Source organism: Panthera tigris, chromosome F3, assembly GCF_018350195.1.
Source record: "Panthera tigris isolate Pti1 chromosome F3, P.tigris_Pti1_mat1.1, whole genome shotgun sequence".
Classification (NCBI taxonomy): Eukaryota; Metazoa; Chordata; class Mammalia; order Carnivora; family Felidae; genus Panthera; species Panthera tigris.
In genome coordinates, this window is record NC_056678.1 from 15,979,638 (window position 1) to 16,001,894 (window position 22,257).

General features: G+C 38.1%; 2 protein-coding genes across 3 annotated transcripts in view; one reads left to right on the top strand and one right to left on the bottom strand.

Annotated features, from left to right (window-relative positions):
- Positions 1–281: 281 nt before the first annotated feature.
- Positions 282–22,257, bottom strand: part of ANKRD45 (ankyrin repeat domain 45) — a 48,019-nt gene continuing 26,043 nt past the window's right edge. Inside the window, exons 4-7 of one of the 2 annotated variants that reach the window (XM_042976511.1) lie at positions 10,354–10,448; positions 8,036–8,174; positions 4,529–4,710; positions 282–552 (exon numbers count right to left, since the gene is read on the bottom strand). In XM_042976511.1, the coding sequence (XP_042832445.1) occupies positions 4,679–4,710; positions 8,036–8,174; positions 10,354–10,448 (266 nt within the window). In that variant the 3' untranslated portion in view covers positions 282–552; positions 4,529–4,678. The remainder of the gene's footprint in view (positions 553–4,528; positions 4,711–8,035; positions 8,175–10,353; positions 10,449–22,257) is intronic. The other variant, XM_042976512.1, reaches the window with a different exon arrangement.
- Positions 17,700–19,863, top strand: TEX50 (testis expressed 50). The gene is made up of 2 exons (XM_015538290.2): positions 17,700–18,159; positions 19,323–19,863. The coding sequence occupies exons 1-2, from the start codon at positions 17,836–17,838 to the stop codon at positions 19,536–19,538; spliced, it is 540 nt and encodes a 179-aa protein (XP_015393776.1). The 5' UTR covers positions 17,700–17,835; the 3' UTR covers positions 19,539–19,863.

The window sequence follows — 22,257 nt, forward strand, 5'->3', positions numbered from 1 at the left end:
ATCCCAATTATGCGATGCCAAACTTAATAGATTTTTGCCTCAAATACAATCACTAAAAACAAATATAGTATAAATTTAAACAAATGAACATTATTCATCAATTTGTAGTTTATTTTCAAGGAAGTTATCTTGTGACAATGAAATTCTACTCTCTCATTCCTTTGTCATTCCAATCTAATCCTCTCCCCCAGAAGAGGGGTTTGTTATGTCATTTTCTCGCTTCCACAGTCTAAAATGTGTATGTTATACATTACTGCATAACAAAGAGACACAAAACTTAGTAGGTTAAAACAACAACAATCATTTATTTAGCTGACATCTACAATTTTAGCAGGACTCAACAGAGAAGGCTCCATACTGCATTGGCTGTGGTGGCTTGATTGAAGGATCTGCTTCCGAGATGGCTCACTAGCAGTGACTGTTAGCTGAAGCTCAGACAGGGCTGTGGGTTAGGGCCTCAGTTTCTGTCCATATGGGTCTCTCCACACAGACTGGTTTCCAAGACTGAGCATCTCAAATGAACTAGCTGGAAACTGCATCACCTTTTATGATCTATGGAAATCACATAGTATTACTTCCACGATAAGCACAGGCCTGCCCAGATTCAAGAGGAGAGAGTAGAGACCCACCTCTCTATGTGAGGAATGTCATGATTACATTGTAAGAAGAGCATGTAGGACAGGAGATGGGGCCAACTTGGAAAATACAATGTATCACATTTTAGATTAAAAAAAATCAGAGTGTATTGTCAGCCCTTTATAATTTGGGGCATCATGTTCACCTTAATAGCATTCTGCCTGCTTCAACTCAGTCTAGAGCAGTTCTCAAAGGCTGGACCATAGACCAGTGGTGATTCATGACAAAAGTTCCATCATACGTGGCATATATAACAGTTCATAATAAAGCTTAATTTATTCAATTTAAAGGACAGAACCTAACAATGAAATCACACCTTCCCTTCTTTTCTGATGTTAAAATCTTCTCTTTTATTAAATAACAGTGATAGCAGATAGTACTTGTTTTCTTAATGATGTCATATCAATCTCCTCCATTTTTTCACATTTTTCCAATCAAACTACAGAAGTCTCAGGAACCACTGTCTAGCGTTTATCATAGCACTGAATTTAGCCTTTACTTGACCCCTTTCTAAATAATTTAATTTACTAGTCTGCACATTGAAGTTGTAATTACTCTACAGGTGTTCAGAAGAAGTCCTGCACCTACCTGTGTAGCAGCTCAAACTCAAAGCATATGGGCATTTGAACTCTCCTATGAATAAATGTATAATTCAATGCAACAACAGATCACAAGAAGTACTATATCTCTCTAAACTCAGATCCTCACATCAGTGGAATCTTTGACATGGGATCCAGGAATCCTTTGGTAATCACCAGGTTCACATGCCTAAAAACTAGTACAGCATTCAAGATGAAGGTCAGAAAACAGAGGAGAAACTAGATACACAGTCATGACGTTGTACGTGTGTGGGGCCAGAGAAGCGGGAGTCGCAACAGGGCACCAGCACAAAGAAGGTAATGGAGTGAAGGGTTCAGGAGTCATTTTTAGAAAGAACTCTATGAATAAGGTAGCACCAAAAGAGAATTCATTCAACTGTTATTTACTAACTTACTACCTTATGGGCTCTTGAGGTATGAAGAAAAACATGACAAATCCCCTACCCTCAAAAAGCTCATAATCCGCAAGGGAAGACAAATATGTGAACAATTAAATAGAATATATATGTGGCTATTAGCACTACAGATACTCCAGAGAAGGAGGGATTCGTTCTTCCTAACACTGGGGATAAAAAAGGTCACGGGGTGAAGAATTATAGACTGCTTTGCCAAAGGTCAGAATAGGCTTTTTTTTTTTTTTTCATCTTTATTGAGGCATAACTGACATAGAAATGTCTGTAAGACAGACTGACTTTTGAGAAGTTTCCATTGCTGGAGGCAAGATGAAGAATAGGAATTGGCATCTTAGTTCAGGCTGTTACAACAAAAGACCATAGCTGGCTACTTTATAAACAACAAACATTTATTTCTTACAGTTCTGGAGGCTGGGAAGTCCAAGATTATGGTGCCAGAAGATTCAGTGTCTGGTGAGAGCCTACCTCCTATACGGCTCATTTTGCTGTAACCTCACATGGGTGCTAAGGGCAAGGGAACTGTCTGGAGGTCTCTTTTATAAGAACCTAATCCCATTCAAGAGGGTTCTGCCCTCACAACCTATTCACCTCCGAAAGGCTCCACCTCCTAATATTATCACTTTGAGCATTAGATTTTAACATGTGAATTTGCAGGGGGGAGGGGTGGGGGCATGACATACAACACATTCAGACCACAGCAGCTGGTAAAGGAGTTAGAAAAGCAGTAAAGGAACCACAATGACATAAGGGTGCCAGTCAAGGAGTTTTAAAAAGACAGCGTTACTACATACATCAAAAGCTTCAAGAAGTTGGAAGAGAAGAACTAAAAGGCAAATAAAGGAGAGAGAGGTTTATTTTATATTAAGGATCTCCAGAACTGTCTCAGTTTTATCTACGAATCTTTGAAGTAAGATTCAGGAATCATCCCCCTAATCATCAGGACCACATTGCCTGGAAGGTAACGACATACTCAAGATCAAGTCTCAGAAAATACGGCAGAAACAATAAAAATGGCAACTAGCCTTGTCCCAAATTACTGCAGTCCTTAAAGGTAACAGACTTCTCACAATGTACAATAGTAAGAGAGCAGAGCCAACACAGATAGACCTCCTTCCTTGTAGAACTCCACAAACACCCATTGGATCTACCAGAGGGAGTGAGAGTTACTGCCCTATTCTTTTGCTTAAGGCAAAAATGGAATGGAATTGCTGAAATGGAATTGCTCATGCATAAAAAAGATCTCAAAACTTAAAAATCTGTGACACAAATTTAAAGTGTTATCTCAAAACCGTAGTTGAGAAAGTGTCAGCTGATGAGCAATTACTGAATTGCTTTTTTCTTTTCCATCCCCTCTATAATGAAAAACTAGCTTTTAGTGTAGGACAAAAAAGAAAAGGTCTTAAGAACAACACATAAATGTGGTTGTTTTTTTTTAACATGTTGTTTCTATAAAAATTTTCAGGAAAATCAGAGTAGTAGAAGGTTTGGGGGCTTTTAGATAAACTAGGGGAAAAAAAGACATTCCAAACCACTAATATGAAACCAAACCAACACTGATATTTAAAACATAAAAAATAGGGGGTGCCTGGGTGGCTCAGTCGGTTAAGCATCCAACTTCGGCTCAGGTCGTGATCTCACAGTTGGTGAGTTCGAGCCCCACGTCAGGCTCTGTGCTGACAGTTCAGAGCTTGGAGCTCGAAGCCTGGAGCCTGCTTCCAATTCTGTGTCTCTTTCTCTCTCTGCCCCTCCCCGACTTGTGCTCTGTCTCTCTTCATCAAAAATAAATAAATTTAAAAAAAAATTTTAATCATAAAAAATATAAAACAGAACAGAAAGAAAGATAGCATGGAGTCCAGTTAAAATATCTATATTGTCAAACCTACAGAATAAGGGAAATCTAAATATACATGTGTGTGTGGAGAGAGAGAGAGAGAGAGAGGAGGAGGAGGAGGAGGAGGAAGCTAAAGAAATGAGCAGATTTTACTAAAAGACTAAATCCCACCTCACAGGTAAATTTTAATTTGGATATAAAAAGTAATAGTTGTAGGATCGCCTGGGTGGCTTAGTCAGTTAAGCATCGGACTTCGGCTCAGGTCATAATCTCCCAGTTTGTGAGTCCAAGCCCCGCGTCAGGCTCTGTGCTGACAACTCAGCCTGGAGCCTGCTTCAGATTCTGTGTCTCCCTCTCTCTTTGCCCCTTCCCCGCTGGCGCTCTTGCTCTCTCTCTATCTCTCTGTCTCTCTCAAAAATAAACATTAAAAACAAAACAAAAAAAGTAATAGTTGTTTAAGAAGAGGACCCTGAGGGGAGCCTGGGTGGCTCCATCAATTAACTGTCCGACTCTTGATTTCAGCTCAGGTCATGGTATCATGGTTGGCGGGATTGATTCTCATGTTGGGCACAGAGCCTGCTTGGGATTGGGGTTCTCTCTCTCTCCATTTATGTCACTCCACTCCCTTGCTTGAGTGATCTCTCTCAAAATAAATAAATAAACCATATAATTAAAAAAGAAGGAAGAAGGAAGAAGAAGACAAAAACCCCGAGCCAAACCATTCTTAATATATCCTTGCTCCAGAATGTCTTCCCATAGCTTTTCTTTTGAAAGAGGGAGAACAAACTTTTCCTCTGGAAATAGCTAATATGTCTTTTCTAATAGAATTCTTCAGTTAAATGGAAATTTCCTGCCTCTGTCAGAAAACTGTTAGATTCTCTATATAGCTTTTAGAGCTTCCAGAGAGACTTTGTGAGTGATTCACACCCACACTGTCTGGGAGCAGCATGTGGAACTCACACGGAGCCACACTTGAAGCAGAGGCAAGGACAGAGCGTCTGGAATTACACGTGCTGAATAGGGTAGAACAAAAAAAGGGTGATTCATACCTAAACATTCTTATAAAGCCCTACATGTATTTTCTTAACTTCAGTTGGCATGAGTAAGTTTGCTTTTATAAATATTAGAAGAAAGTGTGGTCTTTTACAAAATATATATTCAGTAGAAGGTAAGATCTTGACTTCTTTTCTGACCATGGCTTAGACTACAGATTTGGCACTTTTCACTTGACCTGGAAGGAAGCAGATTTTAAAATTACATTTAATTAGCTTGCCATATAAAACAAAAATGAAGCCAGTTGTCAAATAATTGCCAGTCTGAACCAGTCATTAATCAAGCCTTGGGGTTGGTATGTCAATTCTAGTATTCTCCTCCACCTTTTTTTTTTTTTTTTAATTTAAAGGTATGAGGTCACATTTCCCATATAATTGGTATTATTGTTCCTAATTCTGCCATTGAATAGAATAACTGAATAAACTGCTTAACCTCACCAGTCTTCACTTCCCTCCTTGTAACTTGAGGGGGTCATTTGAGAGGTCCCATCAAGACTAACACTTCCATCATGTGAAGGTATAAGATACTGGGGTGCTTGGAGGGGGTATAGAAGACCTGAGGGGGGCAGAGAGGTGATTCTTCCTTAGCGATGAGAAGGGAAGGAGGGAGAGGTGATGGACCAGGCTAACAGCAGTGGTAGAACAGAGAGAGAGGGTGAGAACCAGATTGTACCACAATGACAGGGAGAGAGGGTGAGAACAAGATTGTACCAGGTCTTAGTCATCTCACTTTTGGACTATGTTGGTCTCACTTCCTCTAGTCTCTTCTCCATCCATTTTATAAGGAAAGCCATATTATTCTCTCCTACTGAATCCTTCTTCTCTGCTTACCCCAAAGCATTTAATGGCAGCCCTCTGCCCCGGATAAAGACCAAACTTCTAAGCTTATAATTCAGTACTTTTAATGAAATGAGCACCAGTTAACTTTTCAACCTTATTTTTCACTGTTCCTCACAGACTTCACTATAATTAGCCAGATGGATCCTGGCCACTTCCCCACTCCCACCTTCAAGCCTTTTGTCATCCTATGGTGCCTTCATTCCAGAACTCCCTTCATATTCCAGCCTGGCTACCCATCCTTTCAGACAATTCCTCTTTCTTCATGATGCTTCCTCCTAATAGCTAGGCTTCTCTGAACATACACAGTACTGAGTTTATCTTTTCTAGTTTGTAGTTTTCACAAACTAGGTAGTAGGCTGCTTAAAGACAAGGACGGTGTAAAGCATCTGTCTCCCTTCAGGGGACCTAGGAGTGTGCTATCTATGCATATGCTCAATAGACGTCTGGTAAAGATGGCAAGGGATACTCTGCCATACTACCTAGATTAGATTGTCTTAACCTTTAAAAAACCATAGCCCCTTTTGATTAAAAAAAAAATCATTGCATACTCGTAATCCAACATTCAAAAGAATGGGTTCACATCATACACAAAAAATAACTTAGATTGGACCATAGAGATAAATGAAAAAAGCTAAAACTACAAAAGTCTTACCAAAAAGCCCATAAGAGTAAATGCTGGTGACCTTGGGTTAGTCAATGTATCCTAGATACGACACTGCACACATAAGCAACGAAAGGAAAACTAAGGTCAACTGGACTTCACACTTAAAGGCTTTTTTGCTTCAAAGGACACAATCAAGAAAATGAAAAGATAATCTACAGAATGGGAGAAAATATTTGCAAATCACATATCAGATAAGGGAATTGAATTCAAAATACATAAAGAACTCTTACAAGTCAACAAGAAAAAGACAACCCAATTTAAAAGTGGGCAAAGGAGTCCAATAGACACGTCTCCAAAGAAAATATACAAATAGCCAGTCAGCACATGAAAAGATGTTTAACATGATTAATAATTAAGGAAATGCAGGGGCGCCTGGGTGGCTCAGTCGGTTAAGCGTCCGACTTCAGCCCGGGTCACGATCTCGTGGTCCGTGAGTTCGAGCCCTGCATCAGGCTCTGGGCTGATGGCTCAGAGCCTGGAGCCTGCTTCCGATTCTGTGTCTCCCTCTCTCTCTGCCCCTCCCCCATTCATGCTCTGTCTCTCTCTGTCCCAAAAATAAATAAACGTTAAAAAAAAAAAAAACTTTAAAAAATATAAAAAAAAATAATTAAGGAAATGCAAATCTGAACTATATTAAGGTATCACTTCACACCCACTAGGATGGCTAAAAGTTTTTTAAAAGACAATGATAGGGGCGCCTGGGTGGCTCAGTCGGTTAAGTGTCTGAGTTCGGCTCAGGTCATTATCTCACAATTTGTGGGTTCGAGCCCCGCATGGGGCTCTGTGCTACCAGCTCAGAGCCTGGAGCCTGCTTCGGATTCTATGTCTCCCTCTCTCTCTGCCCCCTCCCCTGCTCATTGCCTCTCTCTCTCTCTCTCTCTCTCTCAAAAATAAATAATAAAGATTAAAAAAAATTTTTTTTAAAAGGACAATGATAGATGTTGATAATGTTGTGGATAAATTGGAATCTTCATATACCCTGCTTATTGGAAACATTCAGCAGTTCCTCAAATGAAGAGGCAGAGTTACCATACGGCCCAGCAATTCTCCCAAGAGAAATGAAAACATGCAGTCATACAAATTTGTACACAAAAGTTCACAGCAGCATTATTTACAATAGTCAAAAGCATGGAAAGTTAAATATGCATCAACTAATGAATATATAGGTAAGTTGGGGTAAGTTTGAATCCATAGAAGAATATTATTCAGAACAAAAAGGAATACGGATGTTACAACATGTATGGACCTTGAAAACAGCATGCTAAATGAAAGAAGCCAGACACAAAATGGCACAAATTGTATGATTCTATTCATGAAATGTCCACAATGGGCAAATCTTGTCCAGAATGGGTAATTCTATAGAAATACAAAAGATAAATGGTTGTAGGAGCCTTATGGGAAGGAGGGCGGGGGGAAGGGGTTACTGCGAATGGGTATGGTGTTTCCTTTTGGGGTGTTTATGTTCTAAAATTAGATGGTGGTGATGATTATATAACTCTGTGGATATACTGAAAACCAGTGGATTGTGCATTTTTAAATGGTGAATTTTATAGTATAAGAATTAAATCTCAATAAAACTGATATTTTAAAAATTCTTAGGGATGCCTGTCACCAAGTGCAGCTTCCCCATTGACAGGAGACTGTTCCCCCAACAGGATTTTCAAAGCACAGTTATAATACTGAAAGTGCTTTTTCAAATTCTGCCATTCTATCTCCTAGGAGGACTGGCTTTCCTAGTTGAAAATCAAAGGCATAGTAAATTATATAAAATTAATAAATAATGGCAACAATATCAATATTAGACATTCTCTACAGAAATAATAATTGTTACTAATATTGAAGCTAATAATAAATCTAGGGAGTTATATCATACTTGTATCATGAGCTTGTAAAAGGTTAATGAAGATTGTCAAAATCAGAAGTTGTTAACCTCAGAAATAACATTGAACATTGAATATTCATCTTTTCTGACATTCAAACCATTTTTATCCAAAACTTACGCGGTGTTGCCATTTTTGTGAAGATAGGAGTCACAATATCTTCCAATTGTTGTTTCTGCTCCAAAAGCTCGCTGACAGAAGCTTCCAAATGGGTTTCCAACCATTCATTTTTTGTACGGCATGCACTGAGGATGGTATTCTAGAGATAGAAACAGAATTTACTTTCTACTTGTTTATTAAAAAATAAAACTCTATAGTATCTCTGAACTAGCACTGTGCAAGAGAACTTTCTGTGATGGTGGAAATGCTCTATCTGCATCGTCCAATGTAGTCACCATTTGACAGTTATCCACTGAGTGCTAGAAAAGGGACAAGTGTGACTGAGGAACTCGATTTATTTAATTTTTAATCGGTTCTAACTTAAAATAACTACATGCAGCTAGTGGCTGCTATATTGGTCAGTGCAGCTCTAACATTAGTAGAATGTTGTGTAAAATAAAACTCATAATTTACAGTCCTGAAGCCCTGGGCCAGTGTACATCCTCTCCCTAATTCTTTATTTTCATTGAGCCCTGTGACAAAGGGAAGTGTTTGCAAAGGTTGGAGAATAGGTGGATGGTATGAACTGGATGCAACCCAACAGGAAGTTTATTCCCTCTCAGAGGGTTCAGAAGAGAGGAAGTGCCAGAAACGCAAGAAGAGCTCCACCTCACTGAAAACTTCTCAATTTGCATCAAAGCTATCTCGGCACACACGCAGCAAACGGAGGGTGTCTGATTTAAGATGTTTATTGTTCTGTGGTTCATAATAAGAAAGAGAAAAGAATGCATTTTTTGCATGTCCTGTCCCTATTATTAAATAGGCAGTAGTGTATGCAGACATATGTAAAATCAAGTGGATTTGGAAGGATGGCCATAATATATTATTAAAAGAAAAAAAAGCAAATTAAGGATAAATATATAGTTTTATAAAAATATATATATAAATTTGTATTTATATTTATATATTTTATAAATATATAGTTTTATAAAAAACAAAATCTTATAAAACTGTATGTGTGAATACATGTGTTTATATAACTGAAATGGTGAAATTTGTATGGTGAAACTAACACAAGATTGTTATCAGAACCCCAGGACAGTAAGACTGGAAATGGAAGAAAGAAAGCTAGTAAGTTTGCTTTAGGCATTTCAATTTTATTCTAATTATTACTATTTGTATATAATATTTTCTAGCTCAAATAACCAAATATTTAAAAATTGAAATTAAAAGAACTTTTATAGTACCTAGTTGAACAGAGTATTGTCTGTGCCAGGAAATTTTTCTTTCTCAGATTTAATAGCTGCAATAGCTACTCTAATAGAACTTGGCCTATATTTTGTTGGTTTCATAAGAGATTTTGCAAACTGTTTTACAAACCACAAGTGAAATGTGTCATATTCTCAGACTTGGAGCTGTCTTACACTTTTAGCAATAGCTAATTCTTTTTCATCAGAATTAGAAGTCACAGGGAATTCACAGAACATCTTGCACAGAAATGCAAGAGATCTTTTAAAACCAAATCACATTTCTAGTACCTGGAGCGTATCTTTTTATTTTAGTGTACATCCAAAGCAATAAATTAGTCCACATGTAATGCTTAGTATATGGTAAATGTGGCAAGCTGGCTTTAGAATTAGCTGTCTTTATATTTGTGCCTTTGTTTACCATCATGTATAATATGAAACATTAAGAAATATGTAATGTATATATACATATATACTAAAATATGATGTATATGTAAGTTTTAAAGCAAAACTTAATGACATGAGTATCAGTAGAACTCACTAATCAACAGAGTAACCAGAACATGGCCGGTACTATTAACACTATTTCTGTGCTTCTCCCCTAACTTATCCCCCTGCCCTCTTCCAACAGATCATCACAATCTGTGTTTATAACTTTGCTTTTCTTTTCTAATAGTTTTACCCCATATGTAGAAATCCCTAAACAATATAGTTTCATTTTGCTTGGTTTTGAGCTATAAAGCTCAAATTTCATAAGAAAATCTCTACAGTCTTTGGTGATTTTTTCTTCACTTCAACAATACATTTCAAAATGTATTTATGTTGTTGGATGTAATACTTAGTACATGTATCTCTATGTCACTCTTTAATATCATTTCATTTAATTTTTATCATTCTCTTTTCACTAGTTTACTAAGGAAGGAGGGAAGGAAGGAAGGAGTAAGGGTAGATAAGAGGGAGGGAGGAAGCAAGGGAGGGAGAAGACACCAGCAAGGACCACGACCTACCTCTAGAGCATTAGTATAAGAAATTAAAGATAAAAGGCAAAAATCTCAAAACACTTCTGAACAAACAGTAGTCACAATGCAGTACCTTGTCTTCCTTAAAGAGCTTCCCTGGTCCCTTTTCTGTGTCTGTAACAGCTGCAGAGGCCTTTGCAATATATTTTTTCAGAGTCAGCCTTGCATCTGAAGGAACAGGACAATAAATAACACAATAAGACAAAGACTAAAAAATATGCTCAACTATTTCCACTGTACTATTATACATCCAGAGTTTATAAAGACTGTATGTAGGAGATTTGTTGAGGTTGCTTTCACTGAATTTCAAGATAGATAATACTCAACTAGCACAGTGCTTTGGGACACTCACTGTGTTCCTACAATAATTCCTAAAATTTTGAAGACAAATAAACATGTGATACTTAATCCCAACGAGATCATATTCCATTAAAATATCTACTCTGGAAGGGCACCTGGGTGGCTCAGTTGGTTGAGCGCCCAACTCTCGATTTTGGCTCAGGTCACGATCCCAGGGTCATGGGATCAAGCCCCCTGTCATGCTCCACACTAAGTGTGGAGCCTGCTTAAGATTCTCTCTCTTTCCCTCTTTCCCCCTTTCCCTTGCTCACACTCACTCTCTCACTCTAAAAAATAAAAATAAATAAAAATAAACATAAAAATAATCTACTCTGGAGAAAGGAACAAAAACTCATTTCCAATAGACAAACTGTCACTTGCTTTACCCTTCATGATCCTTCAAAATAAATTCCAAAATAGCTTTTCTCTTTAAAAAAAAAAAAGGTGTTTAAAATAATTCCATTCACTACAGCACCCATAGTAATGTCATCACAAAATCTGCAAGACTTGTTCGAATACAATTACACTTTGAGAAAAATAAAAGATTCAAATAAATGAAAAGGCTTACCATATTCCTAGATGGAACAAGTGAATATTTCAAATTGTAGGTAAACTCCAAATTAATTTGGAGGTTGATGTATGTGCTCCCTGTGGCTGCTATACCATATTGCCACAAATTTTTGGTGGCTTACAACAGTACAAATGTATTCTCCCACAGTTCTAGAGGCCAGAAGACTGAAATTGGTATCAGTGGACTAAAGTCAAGCTGTTGGCAAGGCTGAATACTTCAGAGGGCCTTAAGGGGAAAACCCATTTTCTTGCCCTTTTCAACTGCCAGTGGTGGCCTGTGTCCTTGACTGGTGGGGGGGGGGGGTCCTTCCTCCATCTTCAAAGGACCATAGGTCTCACCTGGATAATCTAGAATAATCTCTCCATCTCAAGATCCTTAACTGAAGGATCTACAAAATCCCTTTTGCCATATGAAGAAACATTCACAGGATCCAGGGATAATGACATATATATCTTTGGTAGCCATTTTTTAGCTCATCACAGCCTGCCCTAAAGTTCACATCCATCCCACAAGCAAAATACATTTACTCCATCCCAACATCCAAAAGTTTCAACCCATTACAAAATTAACCCATGTCCAATGCTCATCTAAAATATCATCAGCTCAAAAGTCTCATATCTCATCATCTAAATCATCTAAACAAGCTATGGGTGAAACTTTGGTGTGATCCATAATCCTGGGGTAAGATTCCTCTCCATCTGTATAGACTTGTGAAACTAGAAAACAAGTTCTCTACTTCCAAAATATAATGGTAACAATTGTAGACACTGGCATTCATAAAGGGAGAGAGTGAAAGGAAAACAGGAGCCACCAGTCCCAAGCAACTTTAGAATCCCACAATGCAAATCCTATTAGGTGTCAAAACCTAGCAAGAATCCTCTGTGGCACAAGGCTCCAGCCTGTGTCATCCTTTTTGAGGAATGGTAGCATGTGTTTACAGGTGAATAGTCTCATCAGTCCATTTACTGTCTGTAGGGTTTGGGGAGTCCAACAGCCTTTTTCTGTTTTGTTTTCTCTACTTCCCTCTGTTCAAACTGACAATGTTTCCTACCAGTATGACATTCTCAAAAATGCTGTGAGTCTCCTTGCAGGTCACAGAGACTCGTTTCATTAAACAAGAGGCTCCTCCACAGGTCTTTCTTGGATAATTTCATTTCTATTTCTGACTTCTGCTAAGATGGCTGAGGGGAGCCATGAGTCACACACCCAATCTTCTCAGCACCCACAAAACACTGTCCAACCACACCCATGCCTTTTCTACAAAGCACACTTTCCTAACAGTGAATCTTCTAATTTTAGCACTGTTGCTACCTAGATAGGCTGAGAATTTCCCAAATCATCAAGTCCTGTTTCCCTTTTAACATAACAGTTTTTTCCTCAATTTATCATTCCCCTCTCACATTTTATTATAAACAACAAGAAGAAACCAGGCCATGCCTTCAACACTTTGCTTGGAAATCTCTTCAGCTACATGTCCAAGTTCCCCACTTACAAGTTTTGCTTTCCATATATGGACAGGACACAATTCAGCCAAGCTTTCGGCCATAACCGCCCAGTTTCCAATAACCTCCAGTTTCCAATAACATGCTCATTTCCTTCTGAGCCCTCTCCAGCAGCATCTCTAACATGTTTCTACCAATAATCTGCTCAAAGCAACCTAGGCTTTTCCTATTCTGCACCTCAAAAATCTTCCATCTACTCATTGCCCAATTCCAAAGCCACTTCTACATTTTTAGGTATTAGTTACAGCTGCACCTCACTTCCAGACACTGAAATCTGCATTGGTTCCCTATGGCTGCTCTAACAAATTATCACAGACTTGATGGCTTAAAACATTAATTTATTCTATTATAATTCTAGATGCCAGAAGTCTGAGATTGGTTTCACTGGACTAAAGTCAGGCATGGGTAGGGCTGATTCCTTCTGGAGGCCTGAGGAGAAAACCTATTCCTTGCCTTTTTCACCTTCTAGCAATTTTGTTCCCTCAGATTGTGGCTTCTCCCAATACCTTCAAAGTGCATCACACCAATCTCTGCTTCTAGCATCACTTCACCTCTTCCTCTTCATGTCAAACATCTACTTCCCTCTTACAAGGACACTTGTGATTATATTTAGGGTCCATCAGGAGAATCCAGGATAATGTCTCACTCTCAAAATCCCTAATCATATCTGCAAAGTCCATTTTGCCCTATAACATTCACAGCTTGCACATTCATATAGGGCACATTTTGCCCTATAACATTCACAGCTTGCAGTGATTAGGACCAGATCTTCAGGGGCCATTATCCAGTCTACCATGATCAGCGTACAATTTCATGAAACTCCACGTAAGAGTTTTTGAGAGACTTTAACAAAATCACTATACAGAAGAAAATGGCAACACAGTTGGAGGACGCTACACTTGCCTCATCCCACAAACCCAAATAGACAACTGTCAAATCATCCTAAATACCCCAGAAATGAACCTGAAGACTAACAGAACAATTCCACAACTAAAGGGTGAGAGGAGGCCATATTGAAGAAGAAGACGACGACGACGACGATGACGATGACGACGTCGGCAGCGGCAGAGACTTAGACAAGTCAAAGGAATGCCAAGACAAAGGAATTCATCCCAAATGAAAGAACAAGATAAGATCATGGTCAGAGATCTAATCAAAACAGATATAAGTAACATGCCTGATCAGGAATTTAAAGCAACAGTCATAAGGATATTCATAGGGGTTGAGAAAAGAATGGAAGACTTCAGGGAGACAATTACCACAGAGATAAGAGTTAAAAAAGAATCAGTCAGAGGGTCACCTGGATGGCTCAGTCAGTTAAGCGTCAGATTCTTGGTTTCGGCTCAGATCATGATTTCATGAGTTCAAGCCCTGCCAGTAGAACAAATCAATGAAATCAGGAGCTGATTCTTTGACAAACTTAATACAATTGATAAAGCTCTAGCCAGACTTATCAAACAGAAAAGAGAAAGGACCCAAATAAATAAAATCACAAATAAGAGAGGAAAAATAACAACCAACACCACAAAAATACAAACAATTATAGGAGAATATTATGAAAATCTATATGCCAACAAACTGGACAACCTGAAAGGAACTGGTAAATTCCTAGAAACATACAGACTCTAAAACTGCAACAAAAAATAAAAAACGTTTAACAGACTGATAACCAGCAAAGAAACTGAACCCATAATAAAAAGTCTCCCAACAAACAAAAGTCCAAGGCCAGAATGGCTTCACAGGAGAATTCTACCAAACATCTCAAGAAGAGTTAATACCTATTCTTCTCAAACTGTTACAAAAAATAGAGATGGAAGGAAAACTTCCAGATTCATTCTATGAGGGCAGCATTACCCTAATACCAAAACCAGTCTCCACTAAAAAAGAGAACAACAGGTCAATACCTCTGATGAACATGGATACAAAAATTCTCAATAGAACTAGCAAATGGAATCCAACAGTACATTAAAAGAATCATTCACGACGATCAAGTGGGATTTATTTCTGGGCTGCAAGAGTGGTTCAATATTTGTAAATCAATCATGGTGATACACCACATTAATAAAAAAAAAGAACCATATGACTGTTTCAATAGATGCAGAAAAGCATTTGAGAAAGTACAACATCCATTCATGATAAAAACCCTCAACAAAATAAGAGTTAGAGGGAACATACCTCAACATAATAAAGGCCATAAATGAAAAACACAGCTAATATCATCCTCAGTGGGGGAAAACTGAGAGCTTTTCCTCTACAGTCAGGAATAAGACAGGGATGTCCACTCTCACCACCATTATTTAACATAGTACTGGAAGTCTTATCCAAACAGTCAAACACAAATAAAAGGCATCCAAATTGGCAGGGAAGAAGTCAAAATTTCACTATTTGCAGATGACTTGATACTGTATAAAGAAAACTGAAAAAATTGCTAGAACTGATACACAAATTCAGTAAAGTTGCAGGACACAAAATCAACATACAGAAATCTGTTGCATTTCTATACACCAATAATGAAGCAGCAGTAAGACAAATTAAGGAATCAATCCCATTTACAACTACACCAAAACCCATAATATACCTATGAAAAAACCTAATCAAAGAGGTGAAAGACCTGTACTCTGAAAACTACAAATCACTGATATAAGAAATTAAGGAGGACTCAAATAAATGAAAAGACATTCCATGCTCGTGGACTGGAAGAACAAATATTGTCAAAATGTCTGTATAACCCGAATCCATCTACACATTTAATTCAATCCCTATCAAAATACCACCAGCATTTTCACAGAGCTAGAACAAACAATCCTAAAATTTTGTATGGAACCACAAAATACTCCAAATACCCAAAGCAACCTTGAAAAAGAAAAGCAAAGCTGGAGCATCACAATTCTGGACTTCAAGTTATATTATAAAACTGTAGTGATTCAAAACAGTATGGTACTGGCACAAAAATAGACACATTGATCAGTCAAACAGAACAGAAAACCCAGAAATGAACCTACAGCTATATGGTCAATTAATCTTTGACAAAGCAGGAAAGAATATCCAGTGGGAAAAAGACAGTCTCTTCAACAAATAGTGTTGGGAAAGCGGGACAGCAACATGTGAAAGAATGAAACTGGACGACTTTGTTACACTGTACACAAAAATAAATTCAAAATGGATGAAAGACCTAAATGAGAAACTTAAAACCATTAAAATCCTAGAGCACACAAGCCATAACATCTTTGACACCAGCCACAGTAACTTCTCTCTAGATATGTCTCTGGGGGCAAGGGGAAAAAAAGCAAAAATAAACCATTGGACAAAAATAAATAAATAAATAAATAAATAAATAAATAAATACCATTGGACTAAATAAATAAACAAACTATTGGGACTTCATCAAAACAAAAGGCTTCTGCACAGGGAAGGAAACAATCAATAAAACTAAACGGCAACCTAAGGAATGGGGGCAATATTTGCAAATATCTGATAAAGTGTTAGTATCTAAAATATAAAGAACTTAAAACTCAAAAAACAAATAATCCAATTAAAAAATGGGCAGAATACATGAATAGACATTTTTCAAAAGAAGACATCCAGATGGTCAACAGATACTTGAAAAGATGCTCCATATAATTCATCATCAGGGAAACATAAATCAAAATTACAATGAGATATCACCTCAATGAGATAAGCCCATCAGAATGGCTAAAATCAACAACACAAGAAACAACAGGTGTTGGTGAGGATGTGGAGAAAGGGAACTCTCTTGCATCGTTGGTGGGAATGCAAACTTGTGCAGCCACTATGGAAAATAGTATGCAGGTTCATCAAAAAGTTAAAAATAGAACTACCCTAGGATTTAGCAATTGCACTTTTAGGTATTTACCCAAAGAATACAATAGTACCAATTCAAAGGTATACATGCATCCCAAGGTTTATAGCAGCATTATGTACAATGTGGAAACAGGCCAAGTGTCCATCCACAGACAAATGGGTAAAGATGGTGTGGTATATATATACATACACATATATATACATAATGGAATATTACTCAGCCATAAAAAAAAGAATGAAATCTTGCCATTTGCAAGGACATGGATGGAGCTAGAAAGTATTATGCTAAGTGAAATAAGTCAGTCAGAGAAAGACAAATACCGTATGATTTCATTCATATGTGGAATTTAAGAAACAAAACAAAGGATCAAAGGGGAAAAAAAGAAAGAAACACACCAAGAAACAGAATCTTGGGATGCCTGGGTGGCTCAGTCTGTTAAGCAGCCAACTTTGGCTCAGGTCATGATCTCACGGTCCATGAGTTCGAGCCCCACGTCGGGCTCCGTGCTGACAGCTCAGAGCCTGGAGCCTGTTTCAGATTCTGTGTCTCCCTCTCTACCTGACCCTCCCCCGTTCATGCTCTGTCTCTCTCTGTCTCAAAAATAAATAAACGTTAAAAAAAAATTTTTTAAAATAAATGAAAGGGGGAGGGACTCAATATTTGCTTAGCTATTTGAAGGGAAGGGCATTCCAGAGTGAAAAAATAGAAGCAGATGCTAAATTGTGTGAAATGGTATGGCTATAGCAATTTTTTAAGTAGATATAAAACTGGCATAGTAAAAGAAGGCTTGGAGGAGATACAGGTAAATTATTTCCAAGAAAATCTATTAATACAATTACAGAATTTATTAGCAAGTAAAATATTAGTAAAGTCTTCATTTTTCAGAAAAGTGAAGAGGTTCAACACATTCTGGCAAAAACAAGAAAAAACATCCCTAAGAAACCCAGTAGGGGCACCTGGCTGGCTCAGTCAGCAGAGCACGCAACTCTTGATCTCAGGGCTGTGAGTTTGAGTCCCACACTGGGTGTAGAGATTACTTAAAAATAGAGTCTGAAGAAAAAAAAAAGAAAAGAAAAGAAAAGAAAGAAAGAAACCCAGTGATTGGTTAGGTGACACCTTTTAGTTCCAGTGTGGTTCTTTGTGACATCACTGAATTTAACCCTGAATCACTATAACTGATGATGTTATAATGATCATCAGTGTATGCTGTGCTCACTAGGATCTTAAATGCTTTGAGTAGAGCATATTAACCTCTACTCAGAGCAGTTCTGCTCTGTGACCAATTTTTGACTATAGATTTTTCCCCCCCGATTGAGAAAGATGTCCATTCAAGGACTATCCCTGTCTTTTTCTCTGTTGTTGATCTGCTTCCTTAGGGAGAGCTTCTGCATTTGTGATGGAACTATCTGGACAAAGGTTGGATGGGAGATTTTTCCAGAAGAAATGCATTGTCTGAAAGTTAAGCCTTCTCCATCTCACTGTCTACCTTACCCTCTGGACAAACTATGCTGCAATTTTGCTAATGTGGATATACTGGAGAGTTCTTTACACCTCGTTTATATTTTAGTACAAGCTCTGTTTTTAATCCTGTCTGTTTTATCTGTGCATTACCTGTGGATGAAATGGAAAAAACGCCAAAAACAGGTGAATTAGTGATGAAAATAGTAATAGTTATAAAATATCAAAGCCTTTAAAACAAAAGATTATCAGCTTCTTTGAGGGAAAGTACCATGTCTTATACCTCTTTGTAACATCTCCCTGCCCCCACCACTCATCCCTCAACATGTAGTACAATTTGTTGTCTTGCATGTACTAGGGGCTCGACAAAAGTGTATTGAATTAGGAAGTCCTCAAAACAATGTAGCTCAACCCCTCTCAAGTTACAAAATACATCAAGAAAGTAGTGAGCTAGAATGGATACGAAATGAAATGAGTCGAATGGATAGGAAATGAAACTGGGCCCATAGGTAAGTCATTTGATCTTTCTCAGCTGCCTCAACCATAAAATGAAGCATCTGGACAAGAGATCTGTTAAGTCCCTTCCAGATATATCTAAGAAAGCTAAGTATGTAAAAGTGCACGTGTATTTTTTTTTCTTTTTTAAATAGACCGTAAACTTATTTCTAATGTTAGGATAATTTTCTGGGAAATGGCACTCTTAAACCAATTTCCCACTTGGCACCCCCCCCCCAATGCACCATATTTTGAGGCAATTTTAAAAGCTGACTGACCTTCACAACTATTAGATATTTATAAAATTGCTATGATTTGATTGCATTATACATTACTGTTCAGTAAAGGAAAATATTTTGCTAATATTCAAATAATAGTATTTGCTCTAACCGTAACAAGCTTATATTAAATGCTTGCTGATTGTGATAATGATCACCACAATCTTACATGGGGGCGAACAGAAAAGAGCATCTCTTCTACACTTATTCCTTTTTTCTACAGTAACCTTTCTATTGTGTAGATAAATAATGTATCCTTTTTGGAATTTATATATATCCAGGGGCGCCTGGGTGGCTCAGTTGGTTAGGCGACGGATTTCGGCTCAGGTCATGATCTCACAGTTCGTGAGTTTGAGCCACGCGTCGGGCTCTGTGCTGACAGCTCAGAGCCTGAAGTCTACTTCAGACTCTGTGTCTCCCCTCTCTCTACCCCTCCCCTGCTCACACTCTTTGTCTGTCTCTCAATAATAAATAAATGTTAAAAAAAATTTTTAAGTGTATATATCCAGAAAGCAAATGTAATCTGAACTACAGTAAGAAAAAAATCTATAATATCATCTGTCTTTCTCCCTTTAGCTAAAAAAACCAGCCTCCTCAGATACATTTGGTAATGATCCAGAAAATCAGTCCCTATATGACATTGATCAAATACTCTGCCGGCTGGTGGCCACAACATCAATGATGTCCAAGTACCTGAATCAGGTGTCCTGTCATCCTCCAGCTAAGAAAGTCAAACACCGAAAACTAAAGAGGATGAAGAATGAGGGAGGAGAAGGAGCCAGAGGAAACTAGACCTATCCATATGCAAACATATCTCAGTCCAATATGGAGATTAGAGACAACTCATTCAAGGATAAAAATGTTCTTTGAGAGCCTTTGTAATTTTTTGTTACTTACTTTACCAAGACTTTCCAAACAAGTATGGGTTGAAAAAGTACTTCTATTCAGCTGAAAAGGCACCCAAACTTACTATAGTGCTGAGAAAAAGATTACGTACTATCACTTCTTCGTGTTTAAGTATTTTTTTCTTTTTAGTGTGTTAGATTGCTAATCATTAACCAATATGTAGAACAGAATCTTGCCTTAGTGTTTCAATAAATCTCTGATTTAAATAATATTTGTGCTTTTTCTTACTTTTCTGAGATCTTTGGGCCACATGGAAACTTTTAATTTCCCATCTCATATTGCCAAAATAGTATGGAAATATTAAGAAACAGATTAATTTTCAGAGAGGGAGGCAAACCCTAAGAGACTCTTAAATACAGAGAACAAACTGAGGGTTGATGGCGGGGGGTGGGGAAAATGGGTGACGGACATTAAGGATGGCACTTGTTAGAATGAGCACTGGGTGTTATAAGTAAGTGATGAATCACTGGGTTCTACTCCTGAGGCCAACACCACACTGTAGGTTAACTAACTTGAGAACAAATTTTAAAAATTTAAAAAAGAAACGGATTAATTTTTTAAAGTATAAATTTCTCCATTTTTGTTATGACAAATGAAGTAAGTATCAACATTTAAAAATTTTTAGTCTTTGGTTGATTAAGATTGCTCAATTTTTAAAAAGTATTCCAGACTTTTATTGATCAGCCACCTCATTTTTATAAGTATGGTTACAAATTGGAAGATTTGTCTGAGACTAGGACAGAAGATTTGATTTAAAACCTGTTGAAAACCCCAGAAAAATATGCCAGCTCCATAACATACCTCCCATCAATATAAGGGAGGAAAAAAACTTTTAGAAAACAATTCTTGAGACAGTAACATATAACTCTATAGTCTTTACAAGGCATAGGATGGTGCCTGCCTTGAGTTATTGTGGATTATTAAACGTTTGCTTATGATTCCAGTTTCCAGACTGTCCTTCCTTCCTCTCTCCCGTACCACAACCCTACTCCTACATCTCCAAAAATGATTCTTCCATCCCTTCAGACTTCTGACCTGTCAACCAATTCCCTCTAAAAGAACATGTATACACATTTCTTCTAATGGGGACTCTTGAACACTTGCAAAGTCTCCAAACCTCGAAAACTTTCCAAAGAAATTTCTAACAGTGGAATTTTCAACAGTATAAAGGGAATTCTTTTTAGGGTAGGTATTAGAGTACAAAACTGGGCTTTAACAGGATGCCTGGAGGCCAGCAAAGGGGAGTTGTGGCCAGCTATGGGGTGAGGGAAAGTTACAGACCTGTCCCGAGGGCACTCTAAAACAAAGCTATAAGACACTGGATCAAACCACACAGGCCCAAGGCAAAGAAGGCTGGAAACCCTAACCAGGTAAAGGAATAAATGTGCCAAACCCTGCTCCCAAGAAATTCCCTCTCCAAGTGCTGAATATTCCATCCCCTAGTTAACAATTGTCAGTAAAAGACAGTGACCCAAAACCAGAGCACAAAGTTCTCCCTTGAGCTCACCCCCTCTCACAACTCGAGAGCGTACCCTCACTTTAATAAACTTTCCCACTTGCTTCACTTTAAATTTTTTTTTAACGTTTTTTTATTTATTTTTGAGACAGAGAGAGACAGAGCATGAATGGGGGAGGGTCAGAGAGAGGGAGACACAGAATCTGAAACAGGCTCCGGGCTCTGAGCTGTCAGCACAGGGGCCCGATGCGGGGCTCGAACTCACGGACCGCGAGATCGTGAGCTGAGCCGAAGTCGGCGCTCAACCGACTGAGCCACCCAGGCGCCCCCCACTTGCTTCTCTTGATTGTTGTCTGGTCTGTCCTTGAATTCTTTCTTGGGAGGACGCCAAGAGCCTTCAATGACATCCCTGGACAGGCTAGACAGAGGTCTCAGGGTCCCGGTGCAGGGGGCGGGGGGCAGGGAGTCCTCCCCAGTCCATCTGACAGCATAGGGAGTCCTCTACCCCTTAAACGTCTCCAGGTGACCCCTACTCTAATCACTAGAACAAGAAATAGCAGTGGTTTAAATTCTCATTAAGTCTGAAGCAAACAAATGTTAAATGTTTCTCTGAGTAGTTGGTGTTTCAGACATCCCATACATTACCATGAAGCTCCAGTCCTTACAATTCCATCACTGATCAGAAAACAGAATGCTAGTTTATAGTATTATAGTCTTCTTTTATCTTAATTATTAGGAAATATTAGGTATAATTCCCCCAAGAATGTAAGGACCTGAACGAAGCAGATGCGTATTAGGAAGAAGAAAACCAATGGAAGCTCATACCCAAAAGCCCCAAACTGTTTCTTTTCAGAAAAGTTACAGTAAAATTTGTCCCTGGTTTGTGTTTTTTTAAGTATCATGGGTCATTCTTCAAAAATGGATTTTAAATTACACAATATGAATTTCACCTACAATAGCTATTCATGGGGGATCAATTCTTTGCTATTTGTTTTCTTTTTACTTACAGATCTAACCATGAAATTGAAGGTATTCATAAAAACATTGTCCCTAGAAAACATTAGTACAAGTGGGCAATTATCTATAAAGTAATGCACAAAGTATAACATCTTTTTCTTCCCAAAAGTGCTACCTTGCCTCAATTCCTTA

What these genes read in the sequence shown, in the direction of transcription:
- TEX50 (XM_015538290.2), top strand. Translation starts at nt 17,836, where the DNA reads ATGTCCATTCAAGGACTATCCCTGTCTTTTTCTCTGTTGTTGATCTGC. An exon ending in GGAAAAAACGCCAAAAACAG is followed by an intron (nt 18,160 to 19,322) that starts GTGAATTAGTGA and finishes TTCTCCCTTTAG; the next exon opens with CTAAAAAAACCAGCCTCCTC.